Genomic DNA, 19,924 nt, shown 5'->3' with positions numbered 1-19,924 from the left:
TCATGGCAAGAGATCATCATAATGTTATTGTTCTTCTATCATACAATAGCAATCAACATTTTTTTAAAAGCCCTAAAAAAAACCCCTGTGCTGGTGGGAGCAGAGAAGGGAGAGTGGCAGCTGTTGTGGGGAAATACACCCGGAACTCCTGCGCAAGATGCCCTGTTGACATTGCAAATGTCTCTGCACTTGTGGTAGTGATGACAGGGAACAAAGAATCCTCACTATGTGGGTGCTGTGATTGTAAAGAACCCAAGAATTGTGCCTATACCAGCCAATGTTGACCATCACAGCCACAAGCCTGCACCAGATACGGAGGAATGGAAAAAAATAAGCCCTTGTTTCTATTGTTCTGTGCTTGGCATAGACAAGATTTCAACGGAAGATGTAGAAATTATGCTCCAGAGGGTAAAGTGAAAAGAACTGTCTAAAGAACTCAGCCAACAAGCTCACTCAAAGTTTTTATTATACAAATTTGGGCCTCCATTTACATAACAGGTATTTACTTGTATTACAAATACATTTACAGTGAAATCCTAAGCAGAGTTACTCTGCTTAGGAGAGTAACTCTCTTTAGGATTTCACTGTTAAGAGATTACCAGTTTCCCCTTTACCAGACACATTATCTATCCAAAACTATACTTGGGGGTGGGTGGAGGGAGATTAAGCTAAAATATATACTGTAGGATTTTCCTGTCAAGATAAAGCACAACAAAGAATACAATTGCATATAACAAAGTAAGCCAGCAACAGACCAAATCCACCTAGAAAATTCTGTGTTGAAGGACATTGAAGGGTTGTTAAGATGATTTCCATCTCAGTAGTGAAAAAATCATATGGATCACATAGGTCAGCGTGGCTACAAAGGCGAAGACCTAGAGAAGAAGAGGACATTTAGTACGTTGACTTCATCCAAATTGCCATTTCCCTCCATGGAATGATTCTCCAGCGTATTCTTCTCAACCTCCCTTTTACTGTCTCATGCTCTGAAGTACAATCTCTCTTCCTTCAAACTCCCCCCCCCTTCTCACTTTAGCTTAGCTGAAATACATCTAAAGGTCCCCAACTCAGGTTTTTGCAGCCATACATCAATTAAAAAGTAAATGGCTGTTAAAAAATAAAGGAGAGCCCAGATAGCCTAAGAATGCCTCCATGGGGGAAGGAGGGAAGAGCCACTCCAGGCACATGGATAGATCACCCTCCTTGAGCCATTTCCCCGTGTGACAATAGCATGGGAGAGTCTCTCTCCCCATTTTTACTGCTCCACCTGCACAGAATACTCCACATGGAGCAGAAAAAACAGGGCAGGGGGGACTCCCTCCCCTGCTATTCTGATATGGGGAAACGCTTGTGGGGGGAGCCCCTCCGCTCCCTCTGCAGAGACATTCTATGGCCATTTGGGCTCTCCTTTGTTCTTTAACAACCATTTCCCGAAGGTGTTGTTTGGCTGCATGGAACCTGAGTTGGGTCCAGGTAATCCAGTCAAAGACCTAACTCTTTGACTCTGACTCTTCCTTGGGTCTGGTGTTTGTCTTTTGTAATGCAGAAACCCAACAATACACCAGGGAGTTTTGTGTCTGGAGCTCTGAACATTTTTAAAAACACAGTTATCGGGCATGGGGGTGAGGGCGGGGGTCTAATTTGGATCAGGATCATGGCACAGGGGAACAGAGCAGAAGTGAAGCCTCCCCTATGCACTGGGTTCCCCAATCTAAAACAGGCCTGGGGAGTTACTATTGGGCTTATTGAGGAAACTTATAAGTACAAATACAGGTATGTTTGTTTGTATGTTTGCCCCAATGGGCAAAGAAGGATTCCACAGACCATTTTAGATCAAGAAAATGGCAAGGGAGAATTTTGGGCCCCACATACCTCAGCTTAAAAGAAAAACAATAACAGAGAACTCTGTACAAGGAATGTACATTCTGGAACCCCTGAACTAAAAATATGCTCCAATTTTTTCCCAGAATTATGAAAAAAATGGATAGAATAGGAGATCTTTCTGGGGGCCTGGAGCATCTGTTTCTAGAGAAAATGGCACCAAGATGTCAAAGAACTAAGTCTTCCCTTCCTCCTAAAGACCACCACACCTCTACCAAGTTTGAAGGGGATTGGACAAAGGGGACCCACACAGAATAAAGTCAAGTCAGAGAATCCACACAAACCAATGCTGCCACACCCGCCAAGTCAAAGGAAGCACGGTATTTGTCACCAAAAGAAACAATGGAGACCCCTTTGTCCAATTCCCTTCAAACTCGGGGGGGGGGCAGAGTCTTTAGGATTGATTCCCTGCCAACTTGGTGCCATTTGCTTTAAAAACACCCACTCCAGGCACATGGAAAGATCCCCTATTTCTCCATAGGAAACAATCGCCCCAGAAAAAAATAACCCAAGATAAACCTGAACCAGTAGCAGGACATCAGAAAATGTGGGATTACAGTGTTAGTTCCCTACCCAAAATCCAAATCCAATTTTTTAACCAATTTTATTTGAGAAAGTGGGTGGGAAATTTGAGAAAGTGGGTGACAGGGCTGGATTTGGGGACGCTGCCACCATGTGTACAAACAGGTACTTTAACTAGAGGCATGTTATTATCCATGGAAAACTGATGTATTTGCTTGCAGTAGTGAAACATAGGCTCTGACCTTGACAGCCCAGGTGTGCCTGATCTTGTCAGATCTCAGAAGCTAAACAGGGTCAGCCTTGGTTAGTATTTGGATGGGAGACCTCCAACGAAGACCAGGGTTGAAGAGGCAGGCAATGGCAAATGACCGCTGTTAGTCTCTTGCCATGAAAACCTCACCAGGGGTTGCCATAAATCAGCTCTGACTTGAGAGCACTCTCCACTCCACATTGAAACATGGAATATTGTTAGATATTCAGCACAATTCCCAACCCCATGTTAATCAATGTGACTTCTGAGAGTTCTCAGCTGCTACTGCTGTCTGCATTTTGAAGTTTATTATTTAGTCTTAACGTAGTCCACAGGAGTTAAGTTATGTGCAGGTTTGCTTATATAAGAATGCATGAGCATCACTGTGAGATCAGATGAAAGTTGTTAAGTCCCATTTTTCCCCATACTGTAGCCACAGACAAAGCACAATAGAAGGGAGATTTTTGTGGATGCCAAGTTCTGTAGTTACTATCAATTGCTGCACTCTAAAGTATTCAACTGTAGTATACAAAAGATCTCTGTATGGTTTAAAACCTGGTGCCAATATTGTCCTCTGGCCAGCCCCAAGTCATGCAAGTTTCACAACCTCAACCATGCGGCAGCCATGGCAATTTTCACCAAATGATCAATCTACAATCAGGTAAGGGAAATAGTTTTCTAAGAATCTAGCTGGAATCTAATTGATTTCATTTGAGTTTGAGTCAGACTACAGATCACAAGCATGTGTCTCACTCAGTGTTCCCGTTAATGTGAGCAACTGAGCAATTGCTCACAGATTCGGACTCCTCCACTCACAGCTTCTCAGCTGTAGCTCACAGGTACTAACTAACGTTACCTGCAGAGTAATTTAGTTTGATATTTGGAAACCATGTATGAATGACTGCTTTCATTGTTTTTTTCTAAGCAAGAAACAATACAAATTAAAGTAGTTTATAGTTTGTTTGTACATTTTATGTTTGTAGACTGAATTAAAAAAAAAAAGAGGTGCGCTCAAAACTTTAATGCAACTTGTTTTGGCTCACGAAGTAGATTTTTGGCTCACAACGCTGCACAGCTTAGAGGGAACATTGGTCTCACTCTTCAACCCTTTAGATGCCCAGATTAGTTGAACCATCTTTTCTCTGTAGCTTTGGGATCTTGAGCAGAACTAAGGCATCAAACTAGGTTAGTAGCACCCACGGCTGACCATCCCCACAACCTACTTCGCAGCCATGGACGCAATCATTTTACACCTTGCTGGAAGATGTCTCTCCCTTTCCCAGACAACTCCTCATACAACTTAAATCCTGACATTCAGCAACAAGTTAGCACACAATACACAACAGACTTACCACTGCCGCAATATCTATTTGGTAGTATTTGTAATCCCCAGTCTTGATGCTGATTGTAGCAGTGGCTTGCAAAACTGCTGCACTCAAGTAGAACAGAGCAGCTGTTACCTGGTAGAAAGCATCCTGGAAAAGAGATGGTCAAGGATCTTAAGAACACTGCTAGACAAGACATTGCCACAACTGCACATCCCAGGCACTACCAGTGAGATGCCCAATATGCATTAGCTTCGATAGCAGTTTTACTTGATACTATGCCACAACTAAAACTTCAGGCCTTGAACTGGATGGCCCAGATAGCCTGATCTCATCACATCTCAGAAGAAGTAGGTTCAGCCCTCATTAGTACTTGGGCTGGAATCCACTAAGGAAGTCTATGGTCCCTAAGCAGAAGCAGGCAATGGAAAATCACCTTTAAATGTCTCTTGCCTTGAAAACCCAATGGGGTTTCCATAAGTTGCCTGTGACTTAATGACACTTCTGCCACCAAAGTCTTCAGACTTCAGTGCAAAACTTTTGAGGCACACATTTCCAATGGAAAGAAGGATTGCCAGCTCTCAGCTCTCAGAAACCTGTCCCTCACATATTTTGTGAGTGTTCCTGATCTAAGCCAGTTTGGTGTAGTGGTTAAGAGCGCCAGACTCTAATCTGGAGAGACAGGTTTGATTCCCCACTCCTCCACTTGAAGCCAGCTGGGTGGCCTTGGGTCAGTCACAGCTCTCTGGAGCTCTCTCAGCCCCGTCCACCTCACAGGGTGTTTTGTTGTGGGGATAATAATGACATATGGTTGTTGTGGGTTTTCCGGGCTGTATTGCCGTGGTCTTGGCATTGTAGTTCCTGACGTTTCGCCAGCAGCTGTGGCTGGCATCTTCCGAGGTGTAGCACCAAAAGACCAAAAGTCTTTTGGTGCTACACCTCTGAAGATGCCAGCCACAGCTGCTGGCGAAACGTCAGGAACTACAATGCCAAGACCACGGCAATACAGCCCGGAAAACCCACAACAACCATCGTTCTCCGGCTGTGAAAGCCTTCGACAATACAATAATGACATACTTTGTAAACCGCTCTGAGTGGGCATTAAGTTGTCCTGAAGGGCGGTATATAAATCGAATGTTGTTGTTGTTGTTGTTGTTGTTGTTGTTATAAGCAGTGGATAAAGTAGAGATTCAGCAGACAGCTTCCTCTGTGGAATAGTACTTGGGCTTGTAGAATCCATTTATTTCTTATAGCTCATTTCTTAATTTTGAATATTTCTATCCCATCTCTTCCAAAAAAAACCTCCCTCACTTGAGTCATCTAACAATAACGACAAAAGCCGAATACTATATTTAGTTTGAAGAAGAAATACTGCCGATTTTACTGATTATTGTTTTACGGTTGAGAATTATTATTTTACTACTGAGATAGTCTGGTGTAAGGATGAGAGTCTCAGGCTAGGATCTGGGAGCACCAACTTCAAATCCCCGCTTTGCCATGGAAACTTGCTGGGTGACCTTGGGCCAATCATATTTTCCCAGCATAACCTACTTCACAGGATTGTTGTGAGAATAAAATGGAGGAGAGGAGAACAATGAACAAAGTAAACACATACATGATTAATATTGGGATTTTATCAATTGTTTTAGAGAACAGGCTGTACACAGGACATTCATACATTAGCAATTCTCTAACATACCAGTAAAATCAAAAAGAGTCCAGTAGCACCTTTAAGACTAACCAATTTTATTGTAGCATAAGCTTTCGAGAACCACGTTCTCTTCGTCAGATGCATGGAGGGCAGAAGGAAACTGGCCAAATATAGAGGAGGAGGGGGGGAAGGGGGGAAGGAGGAGAGGGGGGATGTAAACAACTCCTTTGATATGGAGATGCAGACAGCTCCTTTTGGTGTGGGGATCAGTTTGCTTGTGTAAAGATTCAAAGGAGTTTGCCGTGTTAGTCTGTAGTAGCAAAATCAAAAAGAGTTCAGCAGCACTGCAGCACAAGCCCTCGATAACCACAGTCCTCCCCGCCACATGCATCTGACAAAGAGAACCATGGTCCTCGAAAGCCCACGCCAGGTGCCACTGGACTCCCCCTGACCCCGCCTCTGTGAAGGAAATCAGTTACCTGTGATAATGAGATAACCATTCATAGTCCCTATTCAGTCCCAGCTTGACAGAGTCAAATTTGCATATGAATTCCAATTCAGCAGCTTCCCATTGGATTTTGTTTTTGAAAGGTTTCTGTTGAACTACAGTGACCTTTAAGTCTTTGATGGAATGTCCTGGTAGATTGAAGTGTTCTCCCACTGGTTTCTGGACGTTGCCATTTCTAATGTCAGTTTTGTGTCCATTTATTCTTTTGTGTAGAGGTTGGCTGGTTTGTCCAATGTACAGAGCAGAAGGACATTGTTGGCACATGAGGGCATATATCAGATTGGAGGATGAGCAGCTGTAAGAGCCAAAGACAGTGTAGTTGATGCCATTGGGTCCTGTAATTGTATTCCCTGGGTAGATATAGGGGCAGAGCTGGCATCTGGGTCTGTTGCAGGGCCTGGTACCTGTGCTGGTGACTCTGCTAGCCGATTCATGATTGTAACTACACTGTCTCTGGCTCTTACAGCTTCTCATCCTCCAATCTGATATATGCCCTCATGTGCCAACAATGTCCTTCTGCTCTGTACATTGGACAAACCAGCCAACCTCTACGCAAAACAATAAATGGACACAAATCTGACATTAGAAATGGCAACGTCCAGAAACCAGTGGGAAAACTCTTCAATCTACCAGGACCTTCCATCAAAGACTTAAAGGTCTCTGTAGTTCAACAGAAACCTATCAGAAACAAAATCCAACGGGAAGCTGCTGAATTGGAATTCATATGCAAATTTGACTCTGTCAAGCTGGGACTGAATAGGGACTATGAATGGTTATCTCATTATCACAGGTAACTGATTTCCTTTACAGAGGGCTTTCGAGGACCACGGTTCTCTTTGTCAGATGCATCTGGCGGGGAGGACTGTGGTTATCGAGGGCTTGTGCTGCAGTGCTGCTGAACTCTTTTTGATTTTGCTACTACAGACTAACACAGCAAACTCCTTTGAATCTTTACACAAGCAAACTGATCCCCACACCAAAAGGAGCTGTCTGCATCTCCATATCAAAGGAGTTGTTTACATCCCCCCTCTCCTCCTTCCCCCCCTCTCCTCCTCTATATTTGGCCAGTTTCCTTCTGCCCTCCATGCATCTGACGAAGAGAACTGTGATTCTCGAAAGCTTATACTACAATAAAATTGGTTAGTCTTAAAGGTGCTACTGGACTCTTTTTGATTTTGCTACTACAGACTAACACGGCTAACTCCTCTGGATCTAACATACCAGTGTTGCCATCTTGAAGACAGAGAGAATTATTTTGGGTAACCATATATAGCACTGTGTTGTTAGGATACCCAGTGGACACACAATTGGGGGATTTCAGTTGGTAGATTACTATTGCACTCCCTTTGATCTTTTCCTTTCTCACCTGTCTTTCAGTAACCTTGTGACTGAACCAGCTCTGGCTGCAGTACTGCACTTAAGGCAGTGAAGCTTGCACCACACATGTGCAAACCATCGCTCAAGGGATGAGAGCCAGTTGGTGTAGTGGCTAAAAATGGCAGGACTCTAATCTGGAGAACTGGGTTTGATTCCCCATTTCTCTTCTTGAAGCCGACTGAGTGACCTTGGGTCAGCCACAGCTTCTCGGAGCTCTCCTATCCCCACCCACCTCACAGAGTGATTGTTGTGAAGATAAGAATTACAGGCTTTGTAAACTGCTCTGAGTGGGAGTTAAGTTGTCTTGAAGGGCGGTGTATAAGTTGAATGTTTGTTTGTTTGTCTGTTTGTCTGTTTAAACTTTTATTCTGCCCTCCCCACACAAGCAGGCCCAGGGTGGATTGCATCAGGTAAATAACATTTATAATAAAAACTTATATCTTAAAACAGTTTAAAATCAACAGACAGCATAGCAATACAATACAAATTTTAAAATACACAAGATAGCAGCAATCAGCTAATTTGAGGCACTCAATCTACCACTTTAAAAAGCGGGATGGTGGATGCCTCTGATAGGGTAGGATCCAATTCCAATCTTCCCTTCTCCTCCTCTATCTAGGCCGATGGAAGCCTAGTCTAGTCCCAACCATACGCCTGGTGGAACATCTCTGTCTTACAGGCCCAGCGGAAAGACAGTAGATCCTGCTGGACCCTCGTCTCACTAGACAGAGAGTTCCACCAGGTTGGAGCCAGGACTGAAAAGGCCCTGACTCTGGTCTAGGCTAGGTGAGCCTCCATGGGGCCAGGAACCACCAATAGTTGTTTCTCTCCTGATCAGAGCGCCCTCTGGGGCACATATGGGGAGTGGCGGTCCCACAGATATGCTGGTCCCAGTCCACATAGGGCTTTATAGGTTAATACCTAGCTTCTTGTTGTTGTTGTTGTTGTTGTTGTTGTTGTTGTTGTTGTTGTTGTTGTTGTTGTTGTTGTTGTTGTTGTTGTTAAGGGTAAAGTTAAAGGTAAACACATACCTGCAAACTCATCTTCCCACCATCCAAAACCAGTGACCATGATGCAAAACAGTTGTGTGGTATGCAAGATTTGTTCACGTGGTACAAAGCTGTTCATTTGAGAAAATTTGCTAAATTGCTAAAGAGGTCTGTTTGAGAGGGACTTCGTTGCTTTATGACAGCAACATTAGAAATTGGCTGTGCCACTCATGGTGCTCATAGAGATCTGGATGTCAATTAAAGCTGAGCAGGCAATATAACTTCTGAAAAGCCTTGCTATATTGTGATTTTTTTAAATTACAATTTATTGTTGGGACTGTTAATTGATTTAAGCTTTCTAAACTTGATATTGTATTTTAAACTTTATTAAGCAAACTGCTTCAACCATTCTGGAGAAGCAGGATAGAAACATTCAAATAAATAAAGTTTTAACTAGCTGGAAGCTTGTTTTGTTGAGCAGATGCTCAAAACACAGAAGATACTGGGCTGATTTTTGACATCATGCTCCCGCACAAGAGTCCGTGTCAACTCAGCCATCTAGCTCATTTGTGCCAATGTATAACCGAAATACATTATCAGGAGTCTGAGCTGGTATTCTATTTCTGCACAAGCCACACAGGCCTACAGCAAGCAGAGCTGTCACTCCTGCCTTTTGGGAACTGCCTGTCTGTCCAGCCTTGGATGATTCCTCTATGTTTATCCTCTAATTTGGGGGGGACTGGGGGAGAGATCATCCTCCAAGCTTCCTGAATATCAGGAAGGCACCGGCTTTGTTGTGTGAGGTGGAATTATTTAGGGGAGCTTCTCCTGCTGGTAGCTCTGTTATTATTGGCAACAGCATGACCAATTGCAAGTATTTATGTTTATCTGTTAGCTGTTTATTCACATGTGTTAATGGATATGTCAGGGTAACCTGTCTAAAATACATCAGGGCAACATCAACACGTTGTTTATTGTGCTACTGTTACCCTATAGCAACCATTACAGCTTGGACAAGATAGCCAAGTTGCAAATGATTGCTATAGTACAATCTCCAATGATGTGTGAATGCAGCCCTGGAGGAAAGTGCCCTAAAAAGTGACTTAAATAATTGCATGTCATAGATTTGGCACTCACACAGAATGGTAGTGAGCTGCCCCAGCTCCAGGAATTGGACAATATAAAATAGTTGTTCAAGCTCTACTTTGACTCCTCCAGTCATCCGGTAACTGGGCGTGCATCCCAGCTTGAATGAGCTATCAGAGCGCATCCTTCACATGTGGTGTGTCTGGGGTTTAGCCGCTGGCCTCTTCCCCTAAAAGTTCCAAGGTTGCAGGTGCTGCAAAGGTCCTTTTTATGCTGGAGAGCCTGGGAAGCTGTCACTAGTCAAAGTAGACCAAAGGTCTGACTTGGTAGAAGGCAGCTTCATATGTTCTTATCTGAAGCCATTTGCTCGGCTGTCATTTTTTAGGCTGTCTACTTTATTCATTGCATCAGTTGGTCTGGATTGTGTCATGCCTAGCACATTTGGGGCAGTGGGTTAACTGGGTGGCATTCAGTCTCTTCTGAGACTTACCACAGCAACCCAAGCAGATTTTTCTCCATGAGCTCCACAGAAATACAGGAACAGAAGCAACGTTGACAATACAAAGCAATAGACAGAGACGAACATCACCCAGCCTTGAATCATTGGGAAGAACACTCTAGTGGATGCCACTAGGATCCAGACGAGGCCACCAAAAACCTGCAAGAAAGCATAAGCATAGTCTGTCAAGAAGGATATGTCATGCGATGAGCTTACAAGACTGAATCAGAGGCATCTTAGAAAGCACCATTTGGCATGAATGCTTAGTGGTGGCCATCAATGCAGCTCGAACCTTTATTGGATGACGCTGATAACCTGACTTTTACATTCAAGGTGGTTCTTGTTATCCCCAACAGCATAAGGCACAGTACAGCTGAATCTTAAAATATAAAACCCAAAGCCTTCATCTGAATTGGCGATACATCCACTTGGCAAAGGTTTTCTGTGTTCCTTCTGTTGTTGCTATGAATGAAGAGGCATTTATAGTGGCAAAAGGGTCCATACAGCCCCCACAGCTGCCATTTCCCCCTGCACCTCTGCAGGCTTTAAAAAAAATAGTAACTGATATATTGATACAGCATTAATATGTCAAGTACTGATTTTAAACTATAGTAATATATAGCAAAATTACTACATCTTAACCAAATGGTGATATGTCAATTACCAATTTTTAAAAAGTTAAAAACAGCTCTATTGTGTGCATGTGAAGGGAATGTAGCAGCTGCAGTTTCTCCCAATTTCTCCCTGAAATCCAACAATACTTTTCTTTTCTGATCAAAGAGAAATATAAAGAGAGGAGGAATAGGAAGGGCAGTTCTGAAAAATTTCAGAATTTCACTTTGTAGATGCTCAGAGGCACGCAATGTCTTCCCAAGCCTTTCTTATCTTCTTGCTACAGCACCACCCAAGAGAATATAACATAAAACTACTGCAAGAGCTGCAGTTATAAAATGGTGCCTTGATTTCTCTTCAATGAGAAATTTTGCTCTTGAAAAAGAGTAAGAGGAATCAGTGGCTATATCTAAAAAAGTGAATTTCAGAAAAAGAAATTCCTCATCCCATAGCAACGGGTTGTTTTATAGGGCGTGCCATCCACACCACATGAAAAAACACTTTGATGGTTGTTGTGGGTTTTCCGGGCTGTATTGCCGTGGTCTTGGCATTGTAGTTCCTGACGTTTCGCCAGCAGCTGTGACTGGCATCTTCAGAGGTGCAGCACCAAAAGACAGAGATCTCCCAGTGTCACAGTGTGGAAAAGATGTTGGCAGGTCATTTGTATCTACTCAGGAGGGGTGGGGTTGAGCTGAGTCATCCTGTAAGAGTTTCCCAGGGTGTGGAATGCTAATGGCGGGAGGCTTCACTGTATCCTGAGGAGGTTCTTTTGCATATGGATTGGGGCTTGATGTGCTAATCTTCTCTGAAGGGCTATTGTCGGGTGTAGAGTGTTTTGTTAGCCTGGTGTTTTTCAGAACTGGAAACCATGCTCTGTTCATTCTTAAGGTTTCTTCTTTCATGTTGAAGTTTTGCTTATGCTTGTGAATTTCAATGGCTTCCCTGTACAGTCTGACAAAGTAGTTGGAAGTGTTGTCCAGTATTTTGGTGTCCTGGAACAAGATACTGTGCCCTGTTTGAGTTAGGCTATGTTCAGCCACTGCTGATTTTTCAGGTTGTCCAAGTCTGTATCTTTCATGTGAAGATACAGTGAAGCCTCCCGCCATTAGCATTCCACACCCTGGGAAACTCTTACAGGATGACTCAGCTCAACCCCACCTCTCCTGAGTAGATACAAATGACCTGCCAACATCTTTTCCACACTGTGACACTGAGAGATCTCTGTCTTTTGGTGCTACACCTCTGAAGATGCCAGCCACAGCTGCTGGCGAAACGTCAGGAACTACAATACCAAGACCACGGCTATACAGCCTGGAAAATCCACTACAACCATTGTTCTCCGGCTGTGAAAGCCTTCGACAATACATCAAAAAACACTTTGCAATTTTTCCCAAAAGATCATACCAAACTAGGTGTGGAAAAGATCACAGCAAAGCAGGGGGAAACACAGGAAGATGACAATTACAACACAATATTGTGTAGATGGTCCCCAAATCCTCTCTCCAGTCTTAAATAAAAAAGGAGAGGGAAACCTCCAGGTGGAAGCAGCCGAGGAATCAAACCACGCAGCATCATATAAACATATGAAGTTGCCTTATAATGATTCAGACCATCAGTCTATCAAAGCCAGCATGGTCTACGCTGACCAGCAACAGCTCTCCAAGGTAGAGGTCTTTCACATCATCTACTACTTCATTCTTTTCACTGGAGATTCTGGGGGGTTGAACCTGAGACCTTTTGCATTCCAGGCAATTGGTCTGCCACTGAGCCACAGCCCCTTCCTAATAAATCCAGTTAACGATCGAGTGAGTGAATGATTGGTTCAGTTACTATGGCTGTGTATATAGCCATACAGCTATGATGCAGGCTGGGTGAGATTTCAGCTCCAGCTCAAAGTCACCATCACTTGGCTCAGATCAGAATATACTTTTAAAAAATCAGGAAGACAGAAAGTCCCAATAGTCCACTATTGGGACTTTCTGTCTTCCTGATTTTTTAAAAGTATATTCTGATCTGAGCCAAGTGATGGTGACTTTGAGCTGGAGCTGAAATCTCACCCAGCCTGCATCATAGCCTCAGGTTATCTTCCTATTTTTAAGCAGTTTCTCAGCAGCAATGCATCTATCCATGCAGGCAGTCTATGTCCTGGCATAACTCTCTTTCTCTTCCCATCTCCTTCTGAAGCTCCACAGATAGAAGCAGGCTAAGAATTCTGTCATTTTGCATATAGCATCCTCTTTCAAGACTGGGTAAGAAATTGGAGATCTGGGCAGAAATTAACAACTGTAGGAGCAGCGGGAAAAGCACTCTAATAAATATGCATGGCAGTAGCAGTCACAAAAGGGAGGAGGGCAAAATGCTCTTGAAATACTGCATACAGGATAATAAATCAAAGACATCAAAATTCAACCGACAATTGTACTTTCAGTCTACCTTTTGTATGCAACACCAGCCCTCTTTTCACAAAGATGGACTTCTAAAGAAATTTATACCATTAGGTATCTGGGAAATGTTCAGGGGATTGGTCCTTAAAATAGATAAAGATAATAAAAATGCTGGTTAAACATTCATTCCTTACCTACGTGTCATGCTGGGCAGAAATGTAAACTTACAACCAGGTTGTAAAATGCATTGACAGAGGCCAGCACTCGAGTTCTAAGGACACTTTTGCTGAAGTATGTTTTTAACCATTTAAGCAAAGACTTGCCAAGCCCCACAGCAGCACATTTCTTCCTCGAAAAAGATTCACACATGAATGTATTTTGAATGAGGACTTGGACGTAAACATGGAATCCGCAGTGAGCCAACAGTGTTTAGAAATGGTTGTTGTGGGTTTTCCGGGCTGTATTGCCATGGTCTTGGCATTGACCACGGCAATACAGCCCGGAAAACCCACAACAACCATCGTTCTCCGGCCATGAAAGCCTTCGACAATACAGTGTTTAGAAATGTTTATACTGCTTTTCCGATGTTCAAGGCAGTTTACAAATATTAACTAAACACACAGTAATGAAATCTCATATTGACAATACAGCATATCACACTGTAAAAACAGACAACCACAACAAATGAGAGTTTCAGCTAAAAGCCAGATACAAAAGTTTCATGCCCTCTGCAAAAGCCTAATAAAATTTCTCTTTACCTGTTCCAGGACGGAGTCAGTTCCAGAGAACAGGAGCCACAGTTCAAAAAATACTGCATCTGAACAGCTTTGATATTACCTGATGGGTGGAGGGCACTACAAATACTGCCTCCTCACCAAACGTTAACAGGAATAGGGAGAAAGGCCACCCTTCAAGTATGTGGGCTCCAGGCAACCAAAGGCATCGAAGGTTAACACTAGAATTGAGCACTAGAATTGAGCACAGAAGCAAATTCCTAACCAGTGCAGCTGAGATAAGACCAGCTGGAGCCAGTATAATGTAGTGGTTAGAGTGTCAGACTATGATCTGGACGCAGGTTTGAATCCCCGCTGTACTATGGAAGCTTGCTGGGTGACCTTGGGCCCGTCACACCCCCTCGGGCTAACCTACCCCACAAGGTTGTTGTGAGGAGAAAAGAGAAGAGATGAGAAATGATGTAAACCACTTTGGGTTCCCTTGGGAAGAAAGTTGGTATAGAAATAAATAACTAAATATGATCATGTCACCATGTCACCCATCAGTCACAGAACATTAAAAGCTACACACTGCAACTTTAATGTTGTCAAGTAGAGCTGCCCTTGACTAAAGCTTGAATCAACTTCAAGGGCAGCTCCACTTGACAACATTAAAGTAGTTAAACCTGGTAGTTACTATAATGATCTAACTGAATGATCAGTTAGAAGAGAAACATCCAAACACATTGATAAAAAGCACACTTAGCCACAGCTCCAACCTCCTTCTCTAAATCAGGACTGAGTCTAAGAGTCATTCTAGGCTCTAAGGGCCCCCAACCCTTGATCATAGGTAAGCAAAATCCCGTACACGGAACGCTAGCATCCCCTTGATCTTGCCTGGATTCAGTCAGTTTTGTTTCATGTGGGCGAGTGGCGTTTGATCTTCAAAAGTCATTTTGTGCATAATCATAAGAGCCAGGGCTTTTTTTCAGCTGGGACGTGGTGGAACGGAGTTTCAGAACCTCTTGAAAATGGTCACATGGCTGGTGGCCCTGCCCTCTGATCTCCAGACAGAGGGGCGTTTAGATTGTCCTCCGTGCTGCTCCAGTGGCGCGGAGGGCAATCTAAACTCCCCTCTGTCTGGAGATCAGGAGGCGGGACCACCAGCCATGTGACCATTTTCTCCGAGGGCAACCCACTGAGTTCCACCACCTCTTTTCCCAGAAAAAAAAAAGCCCTGATAAGAGCTGACTAAAAACATAAGCCAAAAGTTATTAGAATATGTAAATGCCAAGCATCCCCTCTTGATGCTGAGGCCTTCAGGTGATCATACCTGAATTCACCCTTGTCATGTGGCGAGCCATTTGGCTGGCACATGTATTCACTCAACAGAAAATGCTTTGCACAGCTAGGAAAAAAGATTCCTGGTCCAACCAAGCAGGCTGTACCTAGCAGCTGCAGATGTGTCATACAGCACAGGCATCTTTCTGGTCCACAGGGACTCCTCCCACTTGCATGGCTACCTTACTTCTCCCTCTGCCCTTCTCCATCATTATTTCTAACAGCGAACACACTTTTATTGTCAGTCCTTACCAGAGCTCTTCTATTCACCCAAAAGATTCAGATACTTGTTTAATCAGAGCTGCTTCTTGAGGGTTTTTTTTTGCATAGCTCAGAACACAGAACTTGACAGAATGATTACAGCATACTGATTGTGCATTCATTGTGTGAGTCCAGCCATTCCATCACTACAGTGGAGACACTGCTTGCTTTAATTCGTCTATAGCTGGCTTCCTGTTCAAATGCAGCAGGTGGGGTCTACTACCTGTTTTTTGCAGGATGATTTCTGGTACATCAGCTGGAACCCAGAAGCAAATCATCTAGAATTCATACACTAAGTGCAAAATTATACATTGTGAAGTTCTGTTTTTTTAAAAAAAATGCCTTGCAACTGCTCGTGCTACAGTTTGCATTGGAGGGGGGAGGTTGGTTGGTTGGTTGGTTGGTTGGTTGGTTGGTTGGTTGGTTGGTTGGTTGGTTGGTTGGTTGGTTGGTTGGTTGGTTGGTTGGTTGGTTGGTTGGTTGGTTGGTTGGTTTAATAGCAAGACACAGTGGAAGAGAGAAGAAATGTCTCTGAGAATGGTTGTTGTGGGCTTGAACGTAATATTCAAATAATGTATAGTGATCATGCTCTGGATAATCTGTGTAAAGGGTATCTTAATCTCCCCCAGTGTAATGGGTATTTCTGTCTCTCCTTATTTTTTTTCTGTATCTCCTTTGTTGTTTAGAAAATTTTTAAAACATTAAAAAAACATTTTTATTTCCAGATGTGTGTCTCCATCTTCTTCCCAGTATCGAAAAAAAAAATTAAGGGGTAGAGAGATTCAGAGAGATTGCAGCCTCACTATATGCATTATATGAGAGAGAATCTTCCCAGAAAGAATCATGTAACCCTATGCAGTGTGCAGTTCCACTTTCAGTGGCATTGAGCCATTTGCCCAGTTGGCATGAAGCCAGCCTCTGAGTGATATGGCATTAGTCAAACATTTGCTTGCCAGTATCTTGCTCATACCAACATCCTTTTTATTATGGTTGATGTGGGTTTTCCGGGCTGTATTGCCGTGGTCTTGGCATTGTAGTTCCTGACGTTTCGCCAGCAGCTGTGGCTGGCATCTTGTAGCACCAAAAGACAGAGATCTCTCAGTGTCACAGTGTGGAAAAGATGTAGGTCATTTGTATCTACTCAGGAGGGGTGGGGTTGAGCTGAGTCATCCTGTAAGAGTTTCCCAGGGTGTGGAATGCTAATGGCAGGAGGCTTCACTGTATCCTGAGGAGGTTCTTTTGCATATGGATGGTACTTGATGTGCTAATCTTCTCTGCAGGGCTATTGTCGGGGATAGAATGTTTTGTTAGCCTGGTGTTTTTCAGAACTGGAAACCATGCTCTGCTCATTCTTAAGGTTTCTTCTTTCCTGTTGAAGTTTTGCTTATGCTTGTGAATTTCAATGGCTTCCCTGTGCAGTCTGACAAAGTAGTTGGAAGTGTTGTCCAGTATTTTGGTGTCCTGGAATAAGATACTGTGCCCTGTTTGAGTTAGGCTATGTTCAGCCACTGCTGATTTTTCAGGTTGTCCAAGTCTGCAGTGTCTTTCATGTTCTTTTATTCTTGTCTGGATGCTACGCTTTGTGGTCCCGATGTAAACTTGTCCACAGCTGCAGGGTATATGGTATACTCCTGCAGAGGTGAGGGGGTCCTTACTGTCTTTTGCTGATCGTAGCATCTGTTGTATTTTTCGGGTGGGTCTGAATACTGCTTGAAGGTTATGCTTTTTCATAAGCTTTCCCATCTGATCAGTAATTCCTTTGATATATGGCAAAAACACTTTTCCTGTAGGAGACTGTTTTTCCTTGGTTGTTTGATTCATCCTGGGTTTGATTGCTCTTCGGATTTCATTTCTGGAGTAGCCATTTGCCTGAAGTGCGTGGTTTAGATGATTAATTTCCTCATTGAGAAAGTGCGGCTCACATATCCGTCTTGCACGATCCACTAATGTTTTCATTATGCCTCTTTTCTGTCGGGGGTGGTGATTGGAGTTTTTGTGTAAGTACCGATCAGTGTGAGTTGGTTTCCTGTAGACCCTGTGACCTAACTGAAAGTTTGCTTTGCGGATGACCAAGGTATCCAGGAATGGGAGTTTTCCCTCGATTTCTTTCTCCATTGTGAATTGTATGTTCAGGTGGATGTTGCTGAGATGATTCAAAAACCCCATCAATTCTTCCTCCCCATGGCTCCAAATGATAAATGTATCATCCACAAACTGGAACCATACACTAGGTTTGTGGGGTGCTGATTCTAGAGCTGTTTTTTCAAAATGTTCCATGTAGAAGTTTGCTATAACTGGGCTGAGTGGGCTCCCCATGGCCACCCCATCCATCTGTTCATAGAATTCGTTGTCCCACTCAGACAACAAGTACATGACTACTTTTTAAACACATGGCACTGAAATAAAGTTTTATTCTGAACCAAACAACTTTGCACTTTTTTGATTGCACTTTTAGGCTGCCATTCCTCTAATGAACTCATGCCAAGATGACTAGGCCAAGATCATTTCATGTCTGTGTGGGGATTTGAACCCAGTTCTCATCTGACTTGGAATATTAAGCAATCATTTACAAATAACCCCCCCCCCCCCGCCCCGGTCTACTTATTTCCATCCAGCACTTTAACAACTCTCCAGTCCCATGCTCTTAAGTCCAGGTGCTTGCACCTTCCATTCTGGTATGCTCAGCTGCATTATAAAAATCAGATTCTTTTCCTTGGGGGGGAGCGTATGTTTTATTATTATTTCTTTTAAGTCAATAAATATGGTAGTATAAAACCTGTACAAGATAATACATACCAAATAGAGAATAATGATATGTCATATACCATCCTGGAACTTATTGTTTCCATATATATATATAAACATCACCCATTTCCCCAAGTATCTATTCACATACAATTCTATGCTTTTTTTGACCTCCTGTAATAATAGGCCATCCTCCATGTAGGGCATGGCCTTGGAGTTCTTCCAGAATTACAAATGAAACCCAGGCTGCAGAAATCAGATCCCCTGGAGAAATTGGCTACTTTGGAGGGTGGGCTCTATGGCATTATGCCCCACTCAAGTTCTTCCCTTCCCCACCCCACCCCCAGATCCCTACCTCCCAAATCTCCAGTAATTTTCCAATCCAGAGCTGGCAACCCTACTATAATAATTATGTTAAAATGGCTAATCTCCACAGACAATAGAACTAATCAGAACTGAAAGTGATTTGTTCTTTGCCCAGTTTCCTGCTGTGAGCATTCTGGCAACAATTAACAAATTTACAATCAGTTATGTCTCAAATTTGGTTATCACACCTGTCAAACACAACAGAATAACTTTAGAATCAGGTAGAAGTTGACACTCCATCGCCTCATTAATTAGATTCAGAACACTCCATCACAATATTTGGATTTGGGGTCATGCGTGTAAATCTGCTGGCTGAGACTGACCTTTCCAGCATATGTTAATTGGGGTTTTATAAATACAAGCTCATCTATGTGGACTAAGTACCCAGGGGTGTCAAACTTTTTTCCCCTTCACAGCTGTGGATATCCAGTTTGTTAGAACTGATTCCTGAATCCAAACCAATGTTCTTGTGGAATATTAGATTTGAAATCTGCCATGTATCCAGAGGGAGTGTTGTTTGAATATAAGAATAAAAATATGATGTACCACCTTGATAGTTACCACTACTGGTCAACAATGGTCAACAACACCTCAGACTAAGTTTTTCTAGGCTGATCGTGTTTGCTTAATATGTTAGTTAATATATGTCCAACGCGCAAGTACTTGAAAAACAAGGGCCTCCTTCCCCCCGCTTTTTCATGACCTTCATCAATGGACATAGTTCTACCAGTTCTCAAAAAGCTCTCTAAAGTGTTGAAAACAAAATCCTTCCAAATCTGTATATCCCACCCATCCCCCAATGTCCAAATTAAGCACAATCCCATTATAAAATGCCAAAGTCAGAGTGAAAATGCATGGACTCAACTGGCTTTAGTTTGTACCATAGTGAAAAAATAATTGGTACCGAAATTTTATTCTACTTCATACGTCAGGTTTAGACTTGCTCATGTTCTGTTTCAGTATTGTTTCAGCTCTGTATTGGATTTCTGCTTGTTTTCAAATCTACAAAGTTGTATTTGCCTAGTCTATTCCATTGTTTATTGAATGCTCCTGCAGTTGATTGTATTGATTTACGTGCCTTGAGTCTCAGTGAGAAAGGTGGATTATAAATAAGGTAAATAAAATAAAAATGAATATGCCTAGCCTTCAAAACAAAATCAGGTTCTATTTCCTCAAGAAGTTCTCATTTGGCTTGGAATATTAAGCAAGTTTCCAATCATTTACAAATGAACAACAACAACAACAAAACCCCTCCAGAACGATGGCTGTTGTGGGTTTTCCGGGCTGTATTGCCGTGGTCTTGGCATTATAGTTCCTGACGTTTCGCCAGCAGCTGTGGCTGGCATCTTCAGAGGTGTAGCACCAAAAGCACCAAAAGTCTTTTGGTGCTACACCTCTGAAGATGCCAGCCACA

General features: G+C 42.9%; 1 protein-coding gene across 1 annotated transcript in view; it reads right to left on the bottom strand.

Moving 5' to 3' along the window:
• Positions 1 to 449: 449 nt before the first annotated feature.
• MAL (mal, T cell differentiation protein) overlaps positions 450 to 19,924 on the bottom strand; it is a 47,894-nt gene continuing 28,419 nt past the window's right edge. Inside the window, exons 2-4 of the mRNA XM_054991685.1 lie at positions 10,080 to 10,247; positions 4,006 to 4,128; positions 450 to 875 (exon numbers count right to left, since the gene is read on the bottom strand). Coding sequence (XP_054847660.1) covers positions 801 to 875; positions 4,006 to 4,128; positions 10,080 to 10,247 — 366 coding nt within the window. The 3' untranslated portion in view covers positions 450 to 800. The remainder of the gene's footprint in view (positions 876 to 4,005; positions 4,129 to 10,079; positions 10,248 to 19,924) is intronic.

This window comes from Eublepharis macularius, chromosome 1 (assembly GCF_028583425.1).
Source record: "Eublepharis macularius isolate TG4126 chromosome 1, MPM_Emac_v1.0, whole genome shotgun sequence".
Lineage (NCBI taxonomy): Eukaryota > Metazoa > Chordata > Lepidosauria > Squamata > Eublepharidae > Eublepharis > Eublepharis macularius.
Note: the sequence above shows the minus strand (reverse complement) of the source record. Positions and strands in the feature narration are given on the sequence as shown.